At 45.1% G+C, this 18,768-nt stretch overlaps 1 protein-coding gene across 1 annotated transcript in view; it reads right to left on the reverse strand.

The window, feature by feature from the left end:
- Positions 1-18,768, reverse strand: part of prtga (protogenin homolog a (Gallus gallus)) — a gene marked incomplete at both ends in the record, with an annotated part of 62,991 nt that overhangs the window by 29,151 nt on the left and 15,072 nt on the right. The window contains 6 exons of the mRNA XM_080730368.1: positions 632-796; positions 4,585-4,832; positions 5,362-5,521; positions 6,154-6,450; positions 7,170-7,303; positions 8,125-8,269. Coding sequence (XP_080586494.1) covers positions 632-796; positions 4,585-4,832; positions 5,362-5,521; positions 6,154-6,450; positions 7,170-7,303; positions 8,125-8,269 — 1,149 coding nt within the window. The remainder of the gene's footprint in view (positions 1-631; positions 797-4,584; positions 4,833-5,361; positions 5,522-6,153; positions 6,451-7,169; positions 7,304-8,124; positions 8,270-18,768) is intronic.

Genomic DNA, 18,768 nt, shown 5'->3' on the forward strand with positions numbered 1-18,768 from the left:
ATTATCTCAACGCTTTCCTTGCAACACAATCGCTAATAAGATATAAATATAAGGTGCTGGGAGTGAAAATTATGAATATAATGTGGGGATGCCTCGGATGAAACAAATATTTATAGGGGTGCCCTGAGGCAAAAAAGTTTGGGAACCCTTGCCGTAACCACGCCCACTGCTATGCAAAAGTAAAAGTCTGGAATTCTAAATTTACTTGAGTAAAAAAGTACAAAAGTATTGATATCAAAATGTACTTCAAAAAGGTACCAAAAGTAGAAAGTACTCATTATGCAGAATGTCCAGTTTCACAAGTTTTCAAATGTATAAAAATCTTTTGAAAATAGCAAATCTACAAGGTCACGATGCGTCGCATCGCGAGAGCCACTTGAGAACCGCTAGCATAGTTAGACTCCTATTTTGCGTGGCGTAGTAAATAGAAACCCTAGTGGAGACTTCACATGCAGTAATTGCAAGGGTCTTATGATCAAAATAAGAACATTGTAATGGTGTGTAAAAAAAAAGAAAATTAAATATTTTGAAGACTAAGTCAGACACATTTGTCCGTGTACGGACATATTGATGACCCCTGGTAACAGCGTTGGACATACAAGTTGATGGCAGACAGGAGTAAGTGGCTCACCGTCTTCCAGGGTGTCCTGGAACACGTGGTCGGACATGCGGCTGGCTCCCATGGGCATGTAGGCCACCACGTAGAAGGTGTAGTTGCGGGCAGGCTCCAGGTCATCGATGATGTACCGGGTCGTATCGTTGCCGATGACAACCTGGTATTCCTCGTTGTTCAACCCTTGGTCATTGGGAAAGAACACAAATAAGAGCCATGTTAAAGGGTTATCAATACCGATCAAAATGAACCCAACTAGGGCAGGGCGATATTTATTTGACCAAATACCTCCTACCATTCATATTCTGACGATAATATCAATTAATTTCCCCCCTAAATAGCAAAAATAGCCAATAGCCAAACTATGCTATATGTGTAGCGAGCTTGTATTTTCCAAAATCTATCTATATCTATCTAGCCTCATATCACGATAGCATCGATATATTTATTGCCCAGCCCTAAACCAAACCAACGTATTTTTACATCTTAACGCCTTCCCACCCAACGTGGGAAGGAACGTTGGAGATGAACAAAAAGCTTGACACAAAGTTCACCTACTGGCTGGCACTTCATCCCAAAGCCAAAATGTCACTAATTATTCTGGACATTGTTCTCTCTCATGGTAACTCTTTAATTAGAGGAGATTATAGGGGCCGGGTAAAGCCACAGACGTGCCTAGTAATTCATTTTCAATAAGAGGCGAGTGTCGACAAGCGCGCGCGACTTCCGCGAAACGGTTGCGTTCTGGTGCTGGTCTCGCGCACACGCCCACCCGCCACAACGGTAGAAATGTGTGCATTCGCGCGGGGAGGCCCGCGGTGCTGCCTGGCGGATCCAAGCCCAGAGCGTGTACTGTAGGCGCTGTGTCTGAAAAAGGCTTAACGGAGCCACACAAAAAAGACTCACTCGTGGCCTCCGCCTGCGCACAGTGAGTGTGTGAATGGCTGATTTGTGCCGAGCTGGTAAACAACATCCTTGAGGGCAATCTAAGAAAACCTTGTCCGCTATAGCCTGAATGAATGCACCGCTGCTCCTCCCTGAATGGTGTATAAGAAAACCTTAGCCTTCCTGTGTGTGTTAAAAAAACACTTATAGATTAGCACATTCCATTATCCAGGCTAATTAGTCCTTCCTTTCAGCAGAACTTCCATTTAGACGTGAGCTTCCGCCCATGTGAACTCAGGTGCAGAGCGTGTGTGTGACTGTGTGTATGTGTGTGTGTGTGTGTGTGTGTGTGTGTGTGTGTGTGTGTGTGTGTGTGTGTGTGTGTGTGTGTGTGTGTGTGTGTGTGTGTGTGTGTGTGTGCGTGCGTGCGTGCGTGTGTGTGTGTGTGTGGCACTACTGTCAATGTCAACGAGCGCTCATTCATGGAGCACGTCACTGATTCTTATTCAAGAGCAGTGGTTTCTCAAACTTTTTTCTTTTCTCTTTTTCAATTCAAGGACCCCCGGCTTTGGCATGCATTCTAGGAACACCTGTAACAGACCGCCATTTAAGGGTCCATTTTGGCTCCTAACTATCTGGGGACCTGCCAGGAACAACAACGCCCCTTTAAGGACCTATATAGCGAGGGGGTCCCCGGACCCCACTTTGAGAACCCCCCTGATCAAGAGCAACAAAATACTTGACAGATGCCACTCAAGACAAAAGGAGGAAACAAGAGAGAAACTGTTGAACTTCTTTTCTCTCTCTCTCTCTCTCTCTCTCTCTCTCTCTCTCTACTTCCGTATTAAACCACGTCGTAATCCAAGCAGGTGCTTCTTTCGTGGCCTTGGATTCTGTACATTTCCCCCCCCTGCTCTCAATGGGAGTCCAGTGGCGTCCGTCTACAATGGAAGGTTAGCGCTTGAATTCACTGCAAGCTGAAGACGTTTTTTTATTTTTTTCTTCTGGGAGATGCTGTATTGTTCCCGGTGTGACTCTTGTTGTGGAAGAAGGGCCGAGGTTCCCAGGAGAAGTGAAAGACCTGAGGGGGTCCCTCTCTCAACACTACAGGCCTTGTGGTCTCCATGAATAGTGTGTGTCCTGCATCCTGGCTTTAATAAAGCCCATCCTGCATGCATGTTTTAACTCCCTCTCCTCTTATAGAGCGCAGTTCCACAACCGCACGGAATAATTACTGGCGGTCCAATGTTTACATCTTCGGTGTGGGAAAAATCTTGAAATGAAATATAGAATGTTAAGGACTCGATATACTGTAGCTTGTAGCGGCGTCACACACCTCCATTGGAACGCAACTTTTTTTCCCTCCGTTTCCTGAAAAGCAACGGTTTTGGACATCCCGACATGAGACGATACGCTTTGCAACTCTAGCTTAGCGGCCCGGAGCTGAGAAGAAGAGGCTGCAAGGAGTAAAACCACTGGTGCAGAGGCTTCAATTGGGTACGGCAAGGTATGGCAGCTGCTATACCTTGGCTACTAGGGGGAAAAAAACTAAATGTACTTCTTCAAATAAATTCATCATGCCTGTTGCTAAGGTATGGCAACATGGCTGGTGTCTTGCACGCGCGCCTCCGCACGCGTGCAAGACACCAGTCATGTTGCCATACCTTAGCTTTTGCTGAACCGACGCCACTGAGAGGCTGGAAGATATAACGCCACTGGTGCAGAAGAAAACATTCCTGTTTGCAGAGAGAAAGCTGTTGTTCTTCTTTGGCCCGTCCAGAGTAATCACCCTTTCCCCCTGACCTCTGCCCAGCTAGCACCACTATTGACACCAGATGGTTCACCTCCCACATTCCACCCGGAGGGGAAGCGGCATGAAACTCAAGCCCCGAGGCTAACGCGGACTCCATTAACATTAAACATTAAAGTTAAATGTCTCAATACATTCAATATTATCCCCACGATAGACGTCATGAGGTGACCACTTAAAAACCCCTGACCGTTTTGTAAGAGAACTGGACTCAAGGTTGTCGTAACCCGAGTCGAGTTACGACTTGCACTTTGACCACTTTTTCCGTCTCGTACACCAAAGCCCTTCGCCAAAAATAGCCGATCTACAAGCGCATTGCAAGCTTGTAGATCTGCTATTTTTGGCTAACGATCCCCACCGGAATATGCTGGGGTTCAAGTGGGTAAAAAAACACAGTGTAATTTACACTCTGACAGTGTCAACAGCAAAGTTGACAAAGTGTCGTATGGTTGTTAGCTTGCCAATTATTTTTTTGGCAAGCGACACCAGCGTAGTACGGAGTGCGTAAGTTAAAGGAACACTTTGCCTATTTTCAACCTTATATCTTGCTTGGTCTGGGGGTCCTTGAGGCCAGTGGGTTACAGGGGTCCCCAGCTAAATGCTTGATAGTTAGGAACCAAATGGACCCTTACAGGTCTAACTCTGGTAGTGTACAAATGGTTCCACTTGTACACTCTTGGACTAATGGGGTTCTGTGGTGGGTTAATGCCAGGGACATGCTGGGCCCCTGATTCAGCTCGGGAAAAAGAGTTGGAGAGGCCTTCATTGCGTGCTATAGAGAGAGATCTCTCTATAGCTCTGCTGCTACTCAAAGATTTGCCATTTCAGATCATGACAAGTGACAAGCCAGTGGGCCAATTACATGAGTTATATTTCGTTGTTGTCGGGTGGAAACCTTGTATGTCCAAAACTGTTTGTTTTGTATTTATCATTTTAAAAATGATTTAAACTAGTGAAAACAGCCGATCTACAAGCACACAACGCCTTGCACTGCGAGGCGTTGTGTGCTTGTAGATCTGCTGTTTTCACTACTTTTGTGCGATGGCCTTGTATGATGAAGCAGGGCTTTGCTTTGCGGAAAAATGTACACATTTGAAACTTGGAGATATGAGGTTTCTGCCCGACAGTGACGATTTACTTTGTTGGCCGCCCAGCCCCCAAAATGGAACGAAGGCCAACATTTTTTTTTCCCCCTAATGGCCGGGAGTTGCTTTGGTCAGAAGACCCACAGACAGAAGTACGTGATGAAAGAGATCTCTCTGTCGCTCCGTCTCACCCGCTGCCTTCATGTAGTGCACGGAGTAGGCGATGACCTTGTCCGAGTTGTAGAGCGGCCGGTCCCAGGCCAGCAGGATGGCCGAGCTGGACACGGTGTCTGCGCGCACGTTGCGGGGCGCGCTGGGCCGGTCCTCCGACATCACCACGATGAGCCGCGCCATGGTGAGCACCGAGCCGCCGCCGTTCTCCGCCAGGCACTGGTAGATGGCATCGTCCTCCGGGATGATCTGGTTGATCACCAGCTTGCTGCAGGGGGGGAGGAGAGAGGGAGGGATTGATTGATTGGTTGATTGGTTGATTGATTGATTGATTGATTACTTTATTAACAAATTGCAAACAGCACAGCAAGTACGACAGGGTGCTGGTTCTCAACCTGTGGGTCTGGACCCCCAGGGGGGTCCCCAAATTATTTTGGGGGGGTCCCCAGATGTTTAAGTTAATGTGAAACATTGTTTTCGTTTCTAAAGTGACAATTTATGGAAATGGAACTACAGTAAATGGACCTGTAAATGTCTGCTATCTTGGAAGAATCATGATATTCTTTGAATATACAGTTTAAAGCGAACATTTGTAACTCAAATCATTCTTTCTCTGGGTCCCTGGGACACAATATTTTGAGATGGGGGGTCCGTGGTCAAATAATACATATCATATCATTCTAGGGGTCCTTGACATTACAAAGTTTGAGAACCACTGATAATAGAAACATACGTTTTTCAGAAACCGAGAAGACATTTTGTAGGACCCGGCCTTGGGTCTTAAAGGGTTAAAGTACCTGTTGTACATCTTGACGCGCCCGTTGGAGTGCACCTTCTCTCCGTTCTTCAGCCAGGTGATGGTTGGCGTGGGCACGCCCTCCGCCTGGCACACGAAGCGGGCGGTGCCCGCGCGGGGCCGCGTCAGGCTCTCCGGCCACTCCACCAGGGCTGGGGGCGCTGGGGGCACACAGGGAGACACACCCACACAATGACACCTTTAGTTTTGCTGTCCGGTGGAAACCTTGTATCTCCAAAACCGTCGCGGTGCGAGGCGTTTGTGCGAGGCGTTTGTGCTTGTAGATCGGCTGTTTTCACTAGTTTTGTGCGACAGTCTTGTATGATGAAGTAGGGCTTTTATTTACGAAAGAACATACCATTTTGAAACTGCAATCACATCACAATATTTACTTCAAACTAGGGCAGTCAACATTGCAAATTTAAGTTGATTAAATAATTGTGATTAGCGATGTACTGTGTTTTCGGTGTTGAAACATTATGAATCAAAATTACATTTCAGATTGACTTTAAGAATTCGTAATCAAAGACTGCAGAGCAGATATGACAAATAACTTAAATATACAAAGAAATTACTGACATATTGTTGTAATTATGACGTTAATGCAAAATAGGTTAATTACGATTATCTCAAATTACGAATTACGATTAGACGATTATTATATAATAATTGTGATGTCGTCGTTAAAACAAAGTACAGACTGAAGGTGGCGGTTTTAGCGAGCACAGTGACGTTAGCGGAGGCGATGGTGTAGTTGTTAAGACAAAGTACAGACTGAAGGTGGAGGTCTTACCGTGCACGGTGACGTTGGCGGAGGCGGTGGTGTAGTTGCGCGTGCCGGGCGTGGTGGCCCTGCACATGTACACCCCTCCGTGCTGGGGCTTGACGTCGGAGATCATCAGGTTGCCGTTGCCCAGCACGCGGGTGTTGTAGACGTCGATGGACTTGCCGTCGGCGCGGCTCCAGGAGATGATGGGCCGCGGCCGCCCCGTCGCCATGCACTCCAGGAGGGCGTTCTGGTGCAGCGACACCGTGAGGTTCTGTGGCCCGGCCACGATGCGAGGCCTCTGAGGGAGCGCCGGGCTGGGGGCTGCCAGGCCAGAGGAGCAGGGGAAGAAGAGGGTGAAAACAAGGTGCAGGCACGTGCGCACAACATAGACATCAAAGGGGGCTTGAGCCCCTGCCCTTTTATCCGTCTGTAAAAAGTGCCCTCTCCAGACCATGAATGCAGTTTTTACTATGGTGAAAGAAATGCAAATGCCCCTCTTTCCATGCCATACCTGAAGGCAGCATTGCTTTGTCCAAAATCTCCTGAACTTGAATACAACATCTTATGTTGAAAGAATTGCCCTCTCTGTGTAGAAATCCATGCCGTTATGCCACATCTCCAGTATTGACTTGATTATGCTTAGTTTAGTGTGGTATCAAGCACCGAAAAGAGCAGATCTCCAAGCTCACAACGCGGCGGGTCTGCTATTTTTGGTGCTTCCACCAAAAGGCCCTTTTGGAAATTTCAGCCCTCCTTGACCTGACAGGGTGCATTGCTTTGGTCCACGTTGGTTGAACCCAACTGGATTCAAGAGGGTCGCAGGATCAAATGGATCACTGCAACTGGAAGAAATATCTGGACACTTTAAAAAAAACTTCAGTTGTTTAACCACTTGAATCGTATATCATCCCTATTCTGGGGGGGGGGGGGGGGGGGGGGGGGGCGGTCTCTAGCTATTATTAGAGATCCTAGGTCAGCTATTAAAAAAAAGGAAAAAAAAGTGTTTTAAGTGATTATCTGCATAAAGTGAGATCACACACCTGGGGTGACGGTAAGAGTGGCTTCTGTGCTCCGGCGGCGGCTGGCGATGTTGGTGGCCATGCAGCGGTAGTTCCCTGCATCTGCTGGCTGCACGCCAGTGATCTGGATGATCCCACTGGGCAACACTGTGATTCTGTCACACACAAAAACAACACAACACATTAAAGCCCCTATCATAGTAGGCACCTCGGTGATAAGCTACCCAGTCTTACCCAGCTACAGTAGTGTTTTTACGGTAAGTCATAAAACTACAACATTACGTCATTACTCGCGGTGAAGAGCTATCCACCGCGAACCCCGACACAGCTCTCTGTTTTTACTTTCAGACAGATCGGCCCATCACCCCGTTCACTGATTGGTCGATCTAGACCAGTCAGTCACAGTGATAGGATTCACCGTGACTATGATGGCCTCCACTTGTTTTCTCACTTTAGGTGGATAGCTTATCACCTAAAATTTGCGGTGATAGGCTCTTCACCACAGACTCTGATAAGGGCTTAACACACCACTGATATGAATGAACCCCACTGGGCAAATAACATTGTAAGATGGTAGATCTGTCCCTGATATTATAGATTTCATGTTTTGTTTTTGTTGTTACAGAAAATAGTTATTTAGAGGTGCAACAGTTAAAATTAAAGTAATATGTACAGGCAAAGTTACAAGAAAAAAAAACACACAAATAACTATTTTCTCAGCCTTATTTCACCAAATGTAGCAAACGTGCAAGGTAAAAAAAATAGCCTTTCTTTGACCCTTTCAGAATGAGACAACATAGAGAAAAAGGATTCCTGACAGATTATACTCTGGGGTAATATTCTTGTTTGACCGTGCTGGCGTGTCGTTTATAATACAATTTATGAATGAAGCCGCGGGCCGTATAAGATTTGCCCTCGGGCCGCATTTGGCCCCCCGGGCCGCACTTTGGACAGCCCTGCTGTAACGGCAGCCTACCTGTCAGTGGCCAGGGGCAACGTAACACGATTGAACTCCCAGGTGATGATGGGAGGAGGGCTGGCGGTGATTCTGCAGGCAAACCTGGCGACGGAGCCCTCCGTCACCACGGTGGACGATGGCTGGATGGCAAAGGAGGAGATACCTGGAGGAGAAACACCATGGGTACAGTTAGCGTTCACTCAACACAAGCAGTGGCAGCAGGGGACATCCCCGGTAGTCCAAATGGACGTTATGGGTCTTTAACTGAGAGCGTACACATTCCACATTCCTAGAATTATAAGTATTTGGCCGCCGACGCCCCCCATCTCGAAATATTATGCATCAGGGACCCCCCAGAAGCAAATATTTGAGTTATAAATGTGCACTTTAAAAATATATATATTCAAAAAACAAGATATGCAAAACATTGCAGATCTACAAGCTCGCAGTGCTGCACTCTGTGCCATACTGTGAGCTTGTATAGCTGCTATTTTGTAATAGTTAAAACATAAAATAATGGTTAAAGTGGGACACTGTCAGATGGTGTCATTTGTACACTGTCAGATGGAGATGTTTTTTTGCCTGTGACCGGGCACAAACTCAAACCCTTCAGGAATATTTTACGTTAAGGCGTTTGTTCATTTCAGTTGATGACACTGACTGACTCACCTTCAACATACGTAAATCAGTACGACATGGGGACTGTTCTTCCCGCTACAGAATGACGGCGGTAGACCTTTACACCACATGGCATGCATACGTGCATAAATGCATGCATGCATTGCATACATGCATAGAAATAAAGATGCATTGTTCCTGGACAAAAGACAGATACATACTGTAGGTGTCAGGTACTCTTTATGTGTTGGTTAATAGGGATTATACTTACATGTCTGAACATGATCCCTGTACCAAATCATGCTAACTTCAGAGATGTAAATGCACCCATTAGCCAACACAAAAGCAACTCTTGGCCATGCATGGCATTGTCTTAAGAGTTAGGACAGTCTTTAATATGATAATGACAGTCTTCTTTTGTATAGGCCGGCCGATGTGTTGCGTAACTAACCCTACTTTGCAGTCCTCCTTTGAACAAGAACAAAATGATTTGAACGTTGAAATGAACGGCAATTTCCACCACTACAACTGACAGGATATTACCATGTAGAGCAGAGCGCCCAAGAGAAACGAAATTAAATGAGGCTACGCGGTCCAATGCACCAATAGTTTGTTTCCCAAACAGTGCGAGAGGGACCGATTTTTATGGGTCATGACTAGAGTAACAATTCCATTTTCTTTCCTTACATTTATTTATATATATATATATATTTCAAAAGATATATAAATAAATGTAAGAAAGTATATATATATATATATATATATATATATATATATATATATATGTTAATGATAAAATATCTCAATTTTTTTCTACTCAGTCCAAGTCTCCTAGGAGAGCTGTGGGAAGTTCAGAATCCATCGTCTTGTGACATCATCATTTTCCCCAAAAAAATGTAATCAATATTTTTGAAAAAAATATTTAGATTTTTATTATCGCGAGAACAATGGCTTCCACTATAAGCTGGATTGGCAATCGAAGATGTCACAAGACGATGGGTTTCTGACCTGCCCACAGCCCCCTGCCCAAAAAAAAAAGAAAAAAAGAAAAAGGCTATTTTTGAGTGAGGACCAATTATATGAACATAGGTTGAAAAGTGGTGGAGTGCCCCTTTAAGAAATAGTGAAAATAGCCGATCTGCAAGCTCGCTCATAGATCTGCTATAAACAGGGGAAAACCTCTAATGTCTCTTGTGGGTCTGGAGCTGAAAGCTTTGGGAACCACCATTGGTCTAATGCATATCAAACTGAGCCCTTTAAACCCTTTAAATAAAATACATCTCAGTCAGGTCTGGTCTGCTCAGCGGGTCCTCTGCTTAAGAGCTGCTGAGAGCTCCAGGAAGGTGACGATTAGTGTGAAGTGGCTCCACAGCATTGTGCGAGGATAGGGTTTCCAGGCATATAACACCCTAGCCTGGCGGGGCCCGACGTTATCTGTGTCTCATTCCTTCCACAGTATAACGTCTGGACTTCCGTTGATTGGCAGCGAGTATACCGATTATTCTCTGATTTGGGCCAATCAGTGACTGCTTCCGCACTATGCTTCCGCACAACAAACGTAGTATTCCTGACAACAAGTGAAAAGATTTCCCTGATTGGTCCATGTGTAGACGGTGACGTAGATGCATGCTGCAGGCTGCAGCATTTTCAAAACAACAATGGCTGCCCTCGCGATGCAAAAAGTGTAACAGTTAACGCTCTAACCATAAAACAACCAATAAGTGCAGTTATTTCAGTGTTGGAATCAATTACAACAATTAAAAAGCAACACGGAGGATGCGCTAGTGGAGTTTATCGGACTAAAAGACGTGTTTGTTTGCCGTTCTTCCGACTGGCTGAGAGATGGTGATTGGTTAGAGGAGTCTGTCTGTCAAGGCAAACTACTCCCGCCCACTTTTCAAGCTGCCAATAGGCCAAAGGCCAGACGTTATACTGTGGAAGGAATGAACACAGATAACGTCGGGCCCCGCCAGGCTATATAACACCCTGCCTGATGGGTATCTCACTCATATAACACCCTGCCTGATGGGTATCTCACTCATATAACACCCTGCCTGATGGGTATCTCACTCAGCCACTCACCCCCCCCCCCCCCCCAAAAAAAAAAAACAACTGTCCCGTTTACCCAAACACTTGCATTCAAAGGACCACATGGAACTATGTTCTCAAGTTATATTGCGTTTTATCCAATTCACAGATACAAATATATGGTTGCTGTCGAGGCCCAAAACCAGCTAACTCCGTTTTTGAGGTTTTAGATTTTGAAAAGTAAAAAGCGCTTCGGCCATAACTCCACTTGAGCTCCATGTTTTCTCATGTTAGCTGGTTTTGGCTCGACAGCAGAGATATGAGGGGCGGCTCAGGAGGTGGAGCAGCCCAATGGTTCGATCCCCTGCCACCCCCTCCCCCCCCTGCATTAAGCAAGACACTTGAACCACCTGACTGCTCCTGATGAGCAGGTTGGTGCCTTGCATGGTTGTCTCCACCAGCCGAAGGCTGAGGGAGAGTATGTTTTCCCCTCCGTCCGTCCGTCCGTCCGTCCGTCCGTCCGTCCGTCCGTCCGTGCGTCCGTCCGTCTGTCCGTGCGTCCGTCCGTGCGTCCTCGCAGTTTGTGAGCAGCTAATCTCCGGCGCCGTTGGCCCGGTCGCTGCCAAAATTAGCACACACTCCCTGGATGCCAATTCAGAACCTCTGCCCCACATTTTTCAAATCAGCCTCATGGTGGCGCTATAACAGGCCGATTTGTGTGGCCTGGTTGTTACCAGCTAATCTCCGGCGCCGTTGGCCCGATCGCTGCCAAACTGAGCACACACACTCCCTGGATGCCAAATCAGAACCTCTGCCCCACATTTTTCAAATCAGCCTCATGGTGGCGCTATAACAGGCCGATTTGTGTGGCCTGGTGGAGACCTGTGCTCGGAAGAGCACTGCTTCTAGTTTCCTCTGCTGTCAGTGTGTGGATGTGAGAATGAAAGTGCAAATGGATAAAAGGCCCTAGATGCACCATTTACCATTAAAAGCTGATGTATAAACATGCAATGTTTGGGGGGGAATAAAATGTCAATCAATCAGATCCGCCGTTTTAGAATGACGTGAGGCATTTCATTTAGTTTCTCCAGTGAATAATGCTCATTTCTAACAACCATCCAGCAGCAGCAGTGACAACATTCTAAATGCCACTGACGTCGTCCGTCCACTGCTGCTATCATCACATCCCCCATGTCAGCTGAAGAGGCTACAGAGGCCCTCAGGTCAATAATTTGTTAAGATAAATCAATGGTGCTGCTGGTCTCCATACGGACGTCCTTACAGGCCCAGAGGACACCTCATAAAACACTGACCGGGACCTGGACAAAAAGCACTGGGGCTTGAAAACATCAAATTATTACCGTTGTCGGGTGGAAACCTTGTACGTCCAAAACCGCTCCCTTTTTATTATTATTAAAACACATATATATAGTGAAAATAGCACACAACGCCTCGCATCGTAGATCAGCTATTTTCACTAGTTTTGTGCGACAGTCTTGTATGATGAAGCAGGGCTTTACTTTACGAGAAAAAAAACGTACACCTTTGAAACTTGGAGATACAAGGTTTCTGCCCGACAGTGACGATTATATATCGTTCCTATTCTGTGGCAAACGATCAGCAAAAATAGCCGAGCTACTAAGCTCATAACACAATATGCTATGTGAGCTTCCGAGTTTCTAAGCAGTGGTGGAAATAGTACTCACATATTTTACTTAAGCAAAAGTATCAATACTGCAATATAGAAATACTTGTGTTACAAGTAAAAGTCTGTAATTCAAAATGTACTTGAGTAAAAGTATTAACGTGTTGGCATCAAAATGTACTTAAAGTACCAAAAGGAAAAGTACAAAATGTTTGAAAATAGCAAATCTACAAGCTCCAGTGGAGCTATAGATCGGCTATTTTCAAATAGTCTAGGTATATAAAATATAGGGCTAAAGACTGTGTTACTCGTAGATGTCATAATGCAAGCAGATCTATCTGAAGATGCTTACAAGCCACTGCGTGTTTTCAGCATGAGGCTATCGCCTCTTAAGTAATGAGTAAATAAACTGAGTGTGGTGCACTTTGACCTCACCACACACACACACACACACACACACACACACACACACACACACACACACACACACACACACACACACACACACACACACACACACACACACACACACACACATGCAATGAGATTTGGGCTGAGAAGACCATTTCGCCTATCAGCACTCACCGAGGAGAAACAGGAACAAGCAGGATGTGGGACATTAAGCTATCGTAAAGTGCTTGTCTTCCAACATGTTCAAGAAGATTGCTCAAGGCACACGACACCTCGCTCTGAAAATATGTTTTGGCAACAGGAAACTAACTAGATATCTAACAGCTACTGAGCTGGTTTTAGTCATTTCCAGGAGCCATTAACAACACTGGGTTTAACATAAAATAAAATCACCAGGCCAGTAATGTTTATTTCACCAGATATTGTGTAGGCTCTATGCCTACATGGGTTTATGAGGATAAAGGGAAAGTCACAAAACGTCAGGGAAAAATCACAAAGCTTCTCTGAACTTTCTACAGCTTAGCATGCATGTACAAAATTCAGGGAGCATCTCCGAACGCGGAGCCCTTAAACGCTAAGTTTAACTGTATTCCATTTGTTGCAATAAATAGTTAAATCTACTTTGACCTGAGTGTTCCTGACTAAACATATACTGTTAGCTGCAGCAAGCGTTGCTGCTTTCGAGAAACGAGGTTGAAAGGAAATCCCTCTCCGGTCATAAACACGCAGCAGTGCCCCTATCCTATAGCCTGATTTATACTCACCCACCAGATACCAGATCTACAAGCACAGAACTCGTTGGCGGATGCGAGGCGTCCTGAGCTTGTAGATCGGGTATTTTGGGGGTGCGTGATGGCGGGGCTGTGATTGATGGTTGGGCTGCCAGGTGTTGCTGGCCTGCTAAACCAGTGGTTCTCAACCTGTGGGTTGGAACCCTCAGGGGGGTCCCCAGATGATTAACTTAATTTGTTATTTTCTCTCTCAACAGTAAACAAATCAACACAAGGTTTAAGTGTGGGTATCTGCACATTTCTAAAGTGACAATTTAAAGACTTTATTCTAAAATGACAAATTAAACATTGGCCAAATTGTCAAATATTAGAAGCAGAAATTGTGAAAATAGCCGATCTACATGCTCACACAATAGAACCATGTTATACAAAATAACTTAGTGATCGTCAGGGTGGGGGGGTCCCCAGTTAAAAAATGATTATTTTAGGGGTTGCAGCCTGAAAAGGTTGAGAACCACTGTGCTATTAAACAGCAGGAAAGATGTGACTCATCATGACCAGCACACTGACACAATAAATCACTCTGAATACATGATCAACACACTCTACTAAATACCAGTGGTGGAAAAAGTATTTGCATGTTTTACTTAAGTAAAAGATGAATGAATGAGAGATGATTTGGTTCCATTTGTACACTGTCAAAGTTAAGGGATGTGTTCTATTCGTCTGTCATTCATTGTTATATGAGATACTTAAATGGTTTCCTGTGGAAATAAGCTTAGTCTTTTCATGGATCTCCTTTTAGTAGACCTTGTACCAGTGAACTGTACCGTCATGAAACTGTACCTTTTCCAATGCAAACTTCTAATAAAGTCTTCAATCAATCAATCAATCAAGGGGAGACCTTCAGATGTCAACGTTTGCGAAGCACTGTTCTTACACTCTCCACAGCCTCCTTCACCGAGCCGCCTTGCCTCGGACATCTTTAATTCAATTAGTTCTAAGCGGTTAGGCATCCTCTGACATTAGCACAGCACTCTGGAGAGGTGTGTGTGTGTGTGTGTGTGTGTGTGTGTGTGTGTGTGTGTGTGTGTGTGTGTGTGTGTGTGTGTGTGTGTGTGTGTGTGTGTGTGCGTGTGCGTGCACGTTACCATTCTTGAGAGATAAATGAATAAGGAAAAGATCGGGGTTAGGGTTAAGCATTTAGATGCTAGGATTAGAGATTGCAGCGTTATTAAGAGTTCTGCCTAATTCATACTTAATTGTTGTTCAGATCTGCACACGCACGCACGCACGCACGCACGCACGCACGCACGCACACACACACACACACACAGGCAATCATAAAAAGTCTTCCTCACAAATATAGAAATGCAAACACGCTGTGTGTGTGTGTGTGTGTGTGTGTGTGTGTGTGTGTGTGTGTGTGGTTCTGTGTCTGTATTGTCGTCAGTGTGATGTCCACTAGTCCCACACACATAAAGCGTTGACAGAAACAACAGTGATCTAATAATGCTCAGAGCTGACATGATGACCGCAGGCCAGAGGAGGAAGGAGTGAGGAGAGCCTTCCTTTCAGCTCAAATGATGCAGGATTGACAAACAACAGGACGGCCATTGATTATTGATAGAGCACTAAGTCCAGCTGGACGATCAATGAGCCATGCATCAGGCACCGTGTGGCCACCACAACGCTCCTCACTGGTGGAAAGTAACTAAGTACATGTACTTAAGTATTGCACTTAAGTACAATTTTGAGGTATACAGTGTATACTTTACTTGAGTATTTCCAATTTCCAATACTTTAACTTCTACTCCAATACTTTTACTCAAGTGCATTTGTAATTCTGGACTTTTACTTGTAACAGAGTACGGTATATCGTCGTTGTCGGGTGGAAACCTTGTATGTCCAAGACGGTTCGTTTTGTATTTTAAAAATTAACTAAACTAGTGAAAACAGCAGATCTACAAGCACACAACGCCTCGCACCGCAAGGCGTTGTGTGCTTATAGATCGGCTGTTTTCACTAGTTTAAATCATTTTTAAAATGAAAAACACAAAACAGACGGTTTTGGACATACAAGGTTCCACCCGACAACGATGATATATTAGTGCTTGTAGATCAGCTGTTTTCACTACTTTTGTGCGACAGCCTTGTATGATGAAGCAGGGCTTTACTTGGTGAAAAAAAACTTACACATTTTAAACTTGGAGATACAAGGTTTCTGCCCGACAGTGATGATATCCACATTGCAGTATTGATACTTTTACCTAAGTAAGAAATGTGAGTACTTTTTTCCCCCCCTCTGGACTGATAGGGAGCTGACCTCATGCTCTAATGACAGTGACGTTTCCCTTGCTGTCTGTCAGGGCACAAACCTTTCATCTCTCTGGAAGCAGTGGTCTTCTAAAAAAACCTTTTCTTGTCAAGGACCACCCAAAATGATATGTATTTGGCCCGCCATGGACCCTCCATCTAAAAAAACACGTTGTGCCAGGGACCTCCACGAGCAAAACGTTTGAGTTCAAACAATTGCACTTTAAGCTACAAGCTCATGACGCGTATATAGCAAGCATTGGCTATTTTTGACACATTTTTAAAGTGAAAGTGAAAATGGTTGGTGTCTGTGGACTTTAAATATAGAACCAATAAAACGTATTAAAAATAGCTTGTGACTAAATAATAGCAACACTGACTGGATCCATTGGAACACTTTTTCTTTATTCACATTTACAGTTTGGTGCAGATAAGGTTTGTGCCAAATAGTGACAATGTGTGTGGTGTGCTGTGTTGTGTTGAGTTGTTTTGTTCAAATATATTAATTTACATGGCTCTAATATCGTCACTGTCGGGCAGAAACCTCGTATCTCCAAGTTTCAAATGTGTACATTTTTTAGCAAAGTAAAGCACTGCTTCATCATACAAGGCCATCGTACAAAAGTAGTGAAAACAGCCGATCTACAAGCGCACAACGTCTCGCGCCGTGAGGCGTTGTGCGCTTGTAGATCGGCTGTTTTCACTAGTTTAAATCAGTTTAAAAATGATAAATACAAAACAAACAGTCTTGGACATACAAGGTTTCCACCCGACAGCGACGATATATTAATTGACATGGCTCTATCTCACAAATAAAATTTATATTGTTTTCAACTTCTTCAGCGCATCTTTTGTATTCATTTTCTTCTGACGAGAAACAAACAAACAAACAAGCACTTTAAAAGCGTTAGGAAAAATAGGGAGTAAATCTTCCATGCAGTCAAATGGCAGTGTTTAGCTGCAGAGGGCCTAACGTTGGGCCCCCTTGTTTCTAATGGGAGGCAAATGCTTTCAGCCATGAGTTGTGACCCTCTGGCCCTCCCTGGGACCTCACCTCTCCCCTCTGACCTCCCCAAATGCTGCATGCATGGGAGGAGGAGGACACCACCAACCCAACCATGGGAGGAGGACACCACCAACCCAACCAAGGCCTGCCCTGCATGACCAGCGCATGCTGCTCACTCCCACAACCATAAGCCCTGGTAGCACGTCAACCATTATTTTATGCTTTAAATATTACAAAAAATTGCAGATGTACAAGCTCACGAGCGAGCTTGTAGATCTGCAATTATTTGGAGAAATCGTGATTTTCTTTTGTTTGAATATATATCTTTTTAAAAAGCGAACATTTGTAACTCAAATATTTGCTTCTGGGGGGGTCCCTGGAACAACATATTTTGAGATGGGGGTCAAAATCCAAATACATGTAATTTTGGGGGTCCTTGACATGAAAAGGTTTGAGAATTAAAGAAGGATTTAGAAGATGTTTATAGAATCGGTTAAAACATATTCAAAGATGTCTTAGACAGGTCAATCAATCAATCAAAAAATGTGGCAGCCTAGCGTCGGGCTAAAAAAAAGTGGTTCCTTTCCTGACACTGAGCATAAAAATAAAGAATATCGACCATAAACCACTGGACTGTGATCCCATCCCGCACAGAGAGGGATAAAGGCTGCGTTGGGAGCTTGTAGATCGGCTATGTTCAAATAGGCTAGGTATAAAATAGGGCTAAAGTGGTTAATGCACGCTTTATAATAGTATAATAGTATAATAGTAATCTATATCTGCAAACTAACTAGCAACTAAAGTTTTCAAATAAATGTAGTGGAGTAAAAGTACAACACTTGGATCCGAGATGTAGGGCAACGGAAGTAAAAGTATTGGAAGTTGTCAAGTTAAGCACAAATACCTCAAAATTGTACTTAAGTAAAAGTACTTAGTTACTTTACGCCACCCTCCCGGCAGCAGATGGGTGAGCTCTGCTCTGCTCTCCGGCCAGAGCAGCTCGGCACACTAAAGGTCAGGTGACCTGGTGACGGGTCACTCCGGGACAAAGGTTTCCTCAGGAATCTCAGGAGCTGAGTTCTGACTCCTCCTCCTCCTCCTCCTCTGCTGTCCCATCCTCCGGTTACCATTCTTTTGTTGACTTTGGAAGAATGCTGTGCTTCCTATCAGCGCTGCAGCTCCTCAACCGATACTCTAATACTAGGATACGGTGTTGTTGAAGTCGCCTCACATTATTGCGACCGTAGGGAGCTACTTACTGTAGAAACCTCCACCGGCTGTCTGTGAGTGAGTCCGTCACACGTCACATGTCACACTTTTCCCCTGCTTATATCTCCACAACCGTTGCCCCGATCCATGCCAGATTTTACACACACACACACACACACACACACACACACACACACACACTCCTTGCCTGCCAAACTACAACCTCCAAGGACCCCCGGAGCCCCAGGGACCCCCAGGTCCCTGGGAGACCCCCAGCTGTAAAAAATGACCAAATGTGCAAAAATGACCAAATGACCACCCCAACGGGGCTGCTCACGGGGAATTCCCGGGGACCACCGACTCCTGGTGCTCCAGAACGGATGCAAAAGTGGTGGCGCCCCCAGTGGAGGACCCCCTGCCACTGCAGCGCACATAAAATTCCGTAACTCGGGCTAGGAGCGTCCGGGAGAGCCGGGGCCGGTACCTATTCGTCCGCCAAGGCAACGCGGAGACCCCACCCCTCATTTCTCACATGGCCCTATTGTAGCGCCACCTTCAGGCCGATTTTTAAAACACATTTTTGGACACTGCTCCTACAGTTTTTGCCCTAAAATCACGAATATCACTACACAGCATGTCTACACTCAACGGTAAACGAACCAGCATAAAGTTTAAGTGTATAGGGGGTATCTGCACCA

This window comes from Nannobrachium achirus (assembly GCF_963921795.1).
Source record: "Nannobrachium achirus genome assembly, chromosome: 7".
Lineage (NCBI taxonomy): Eukaryota > Metazoa > Chordata > Actinopteri > Myctophiformes > Myctophidae > Nannobrachium > Nannobrachium achirus.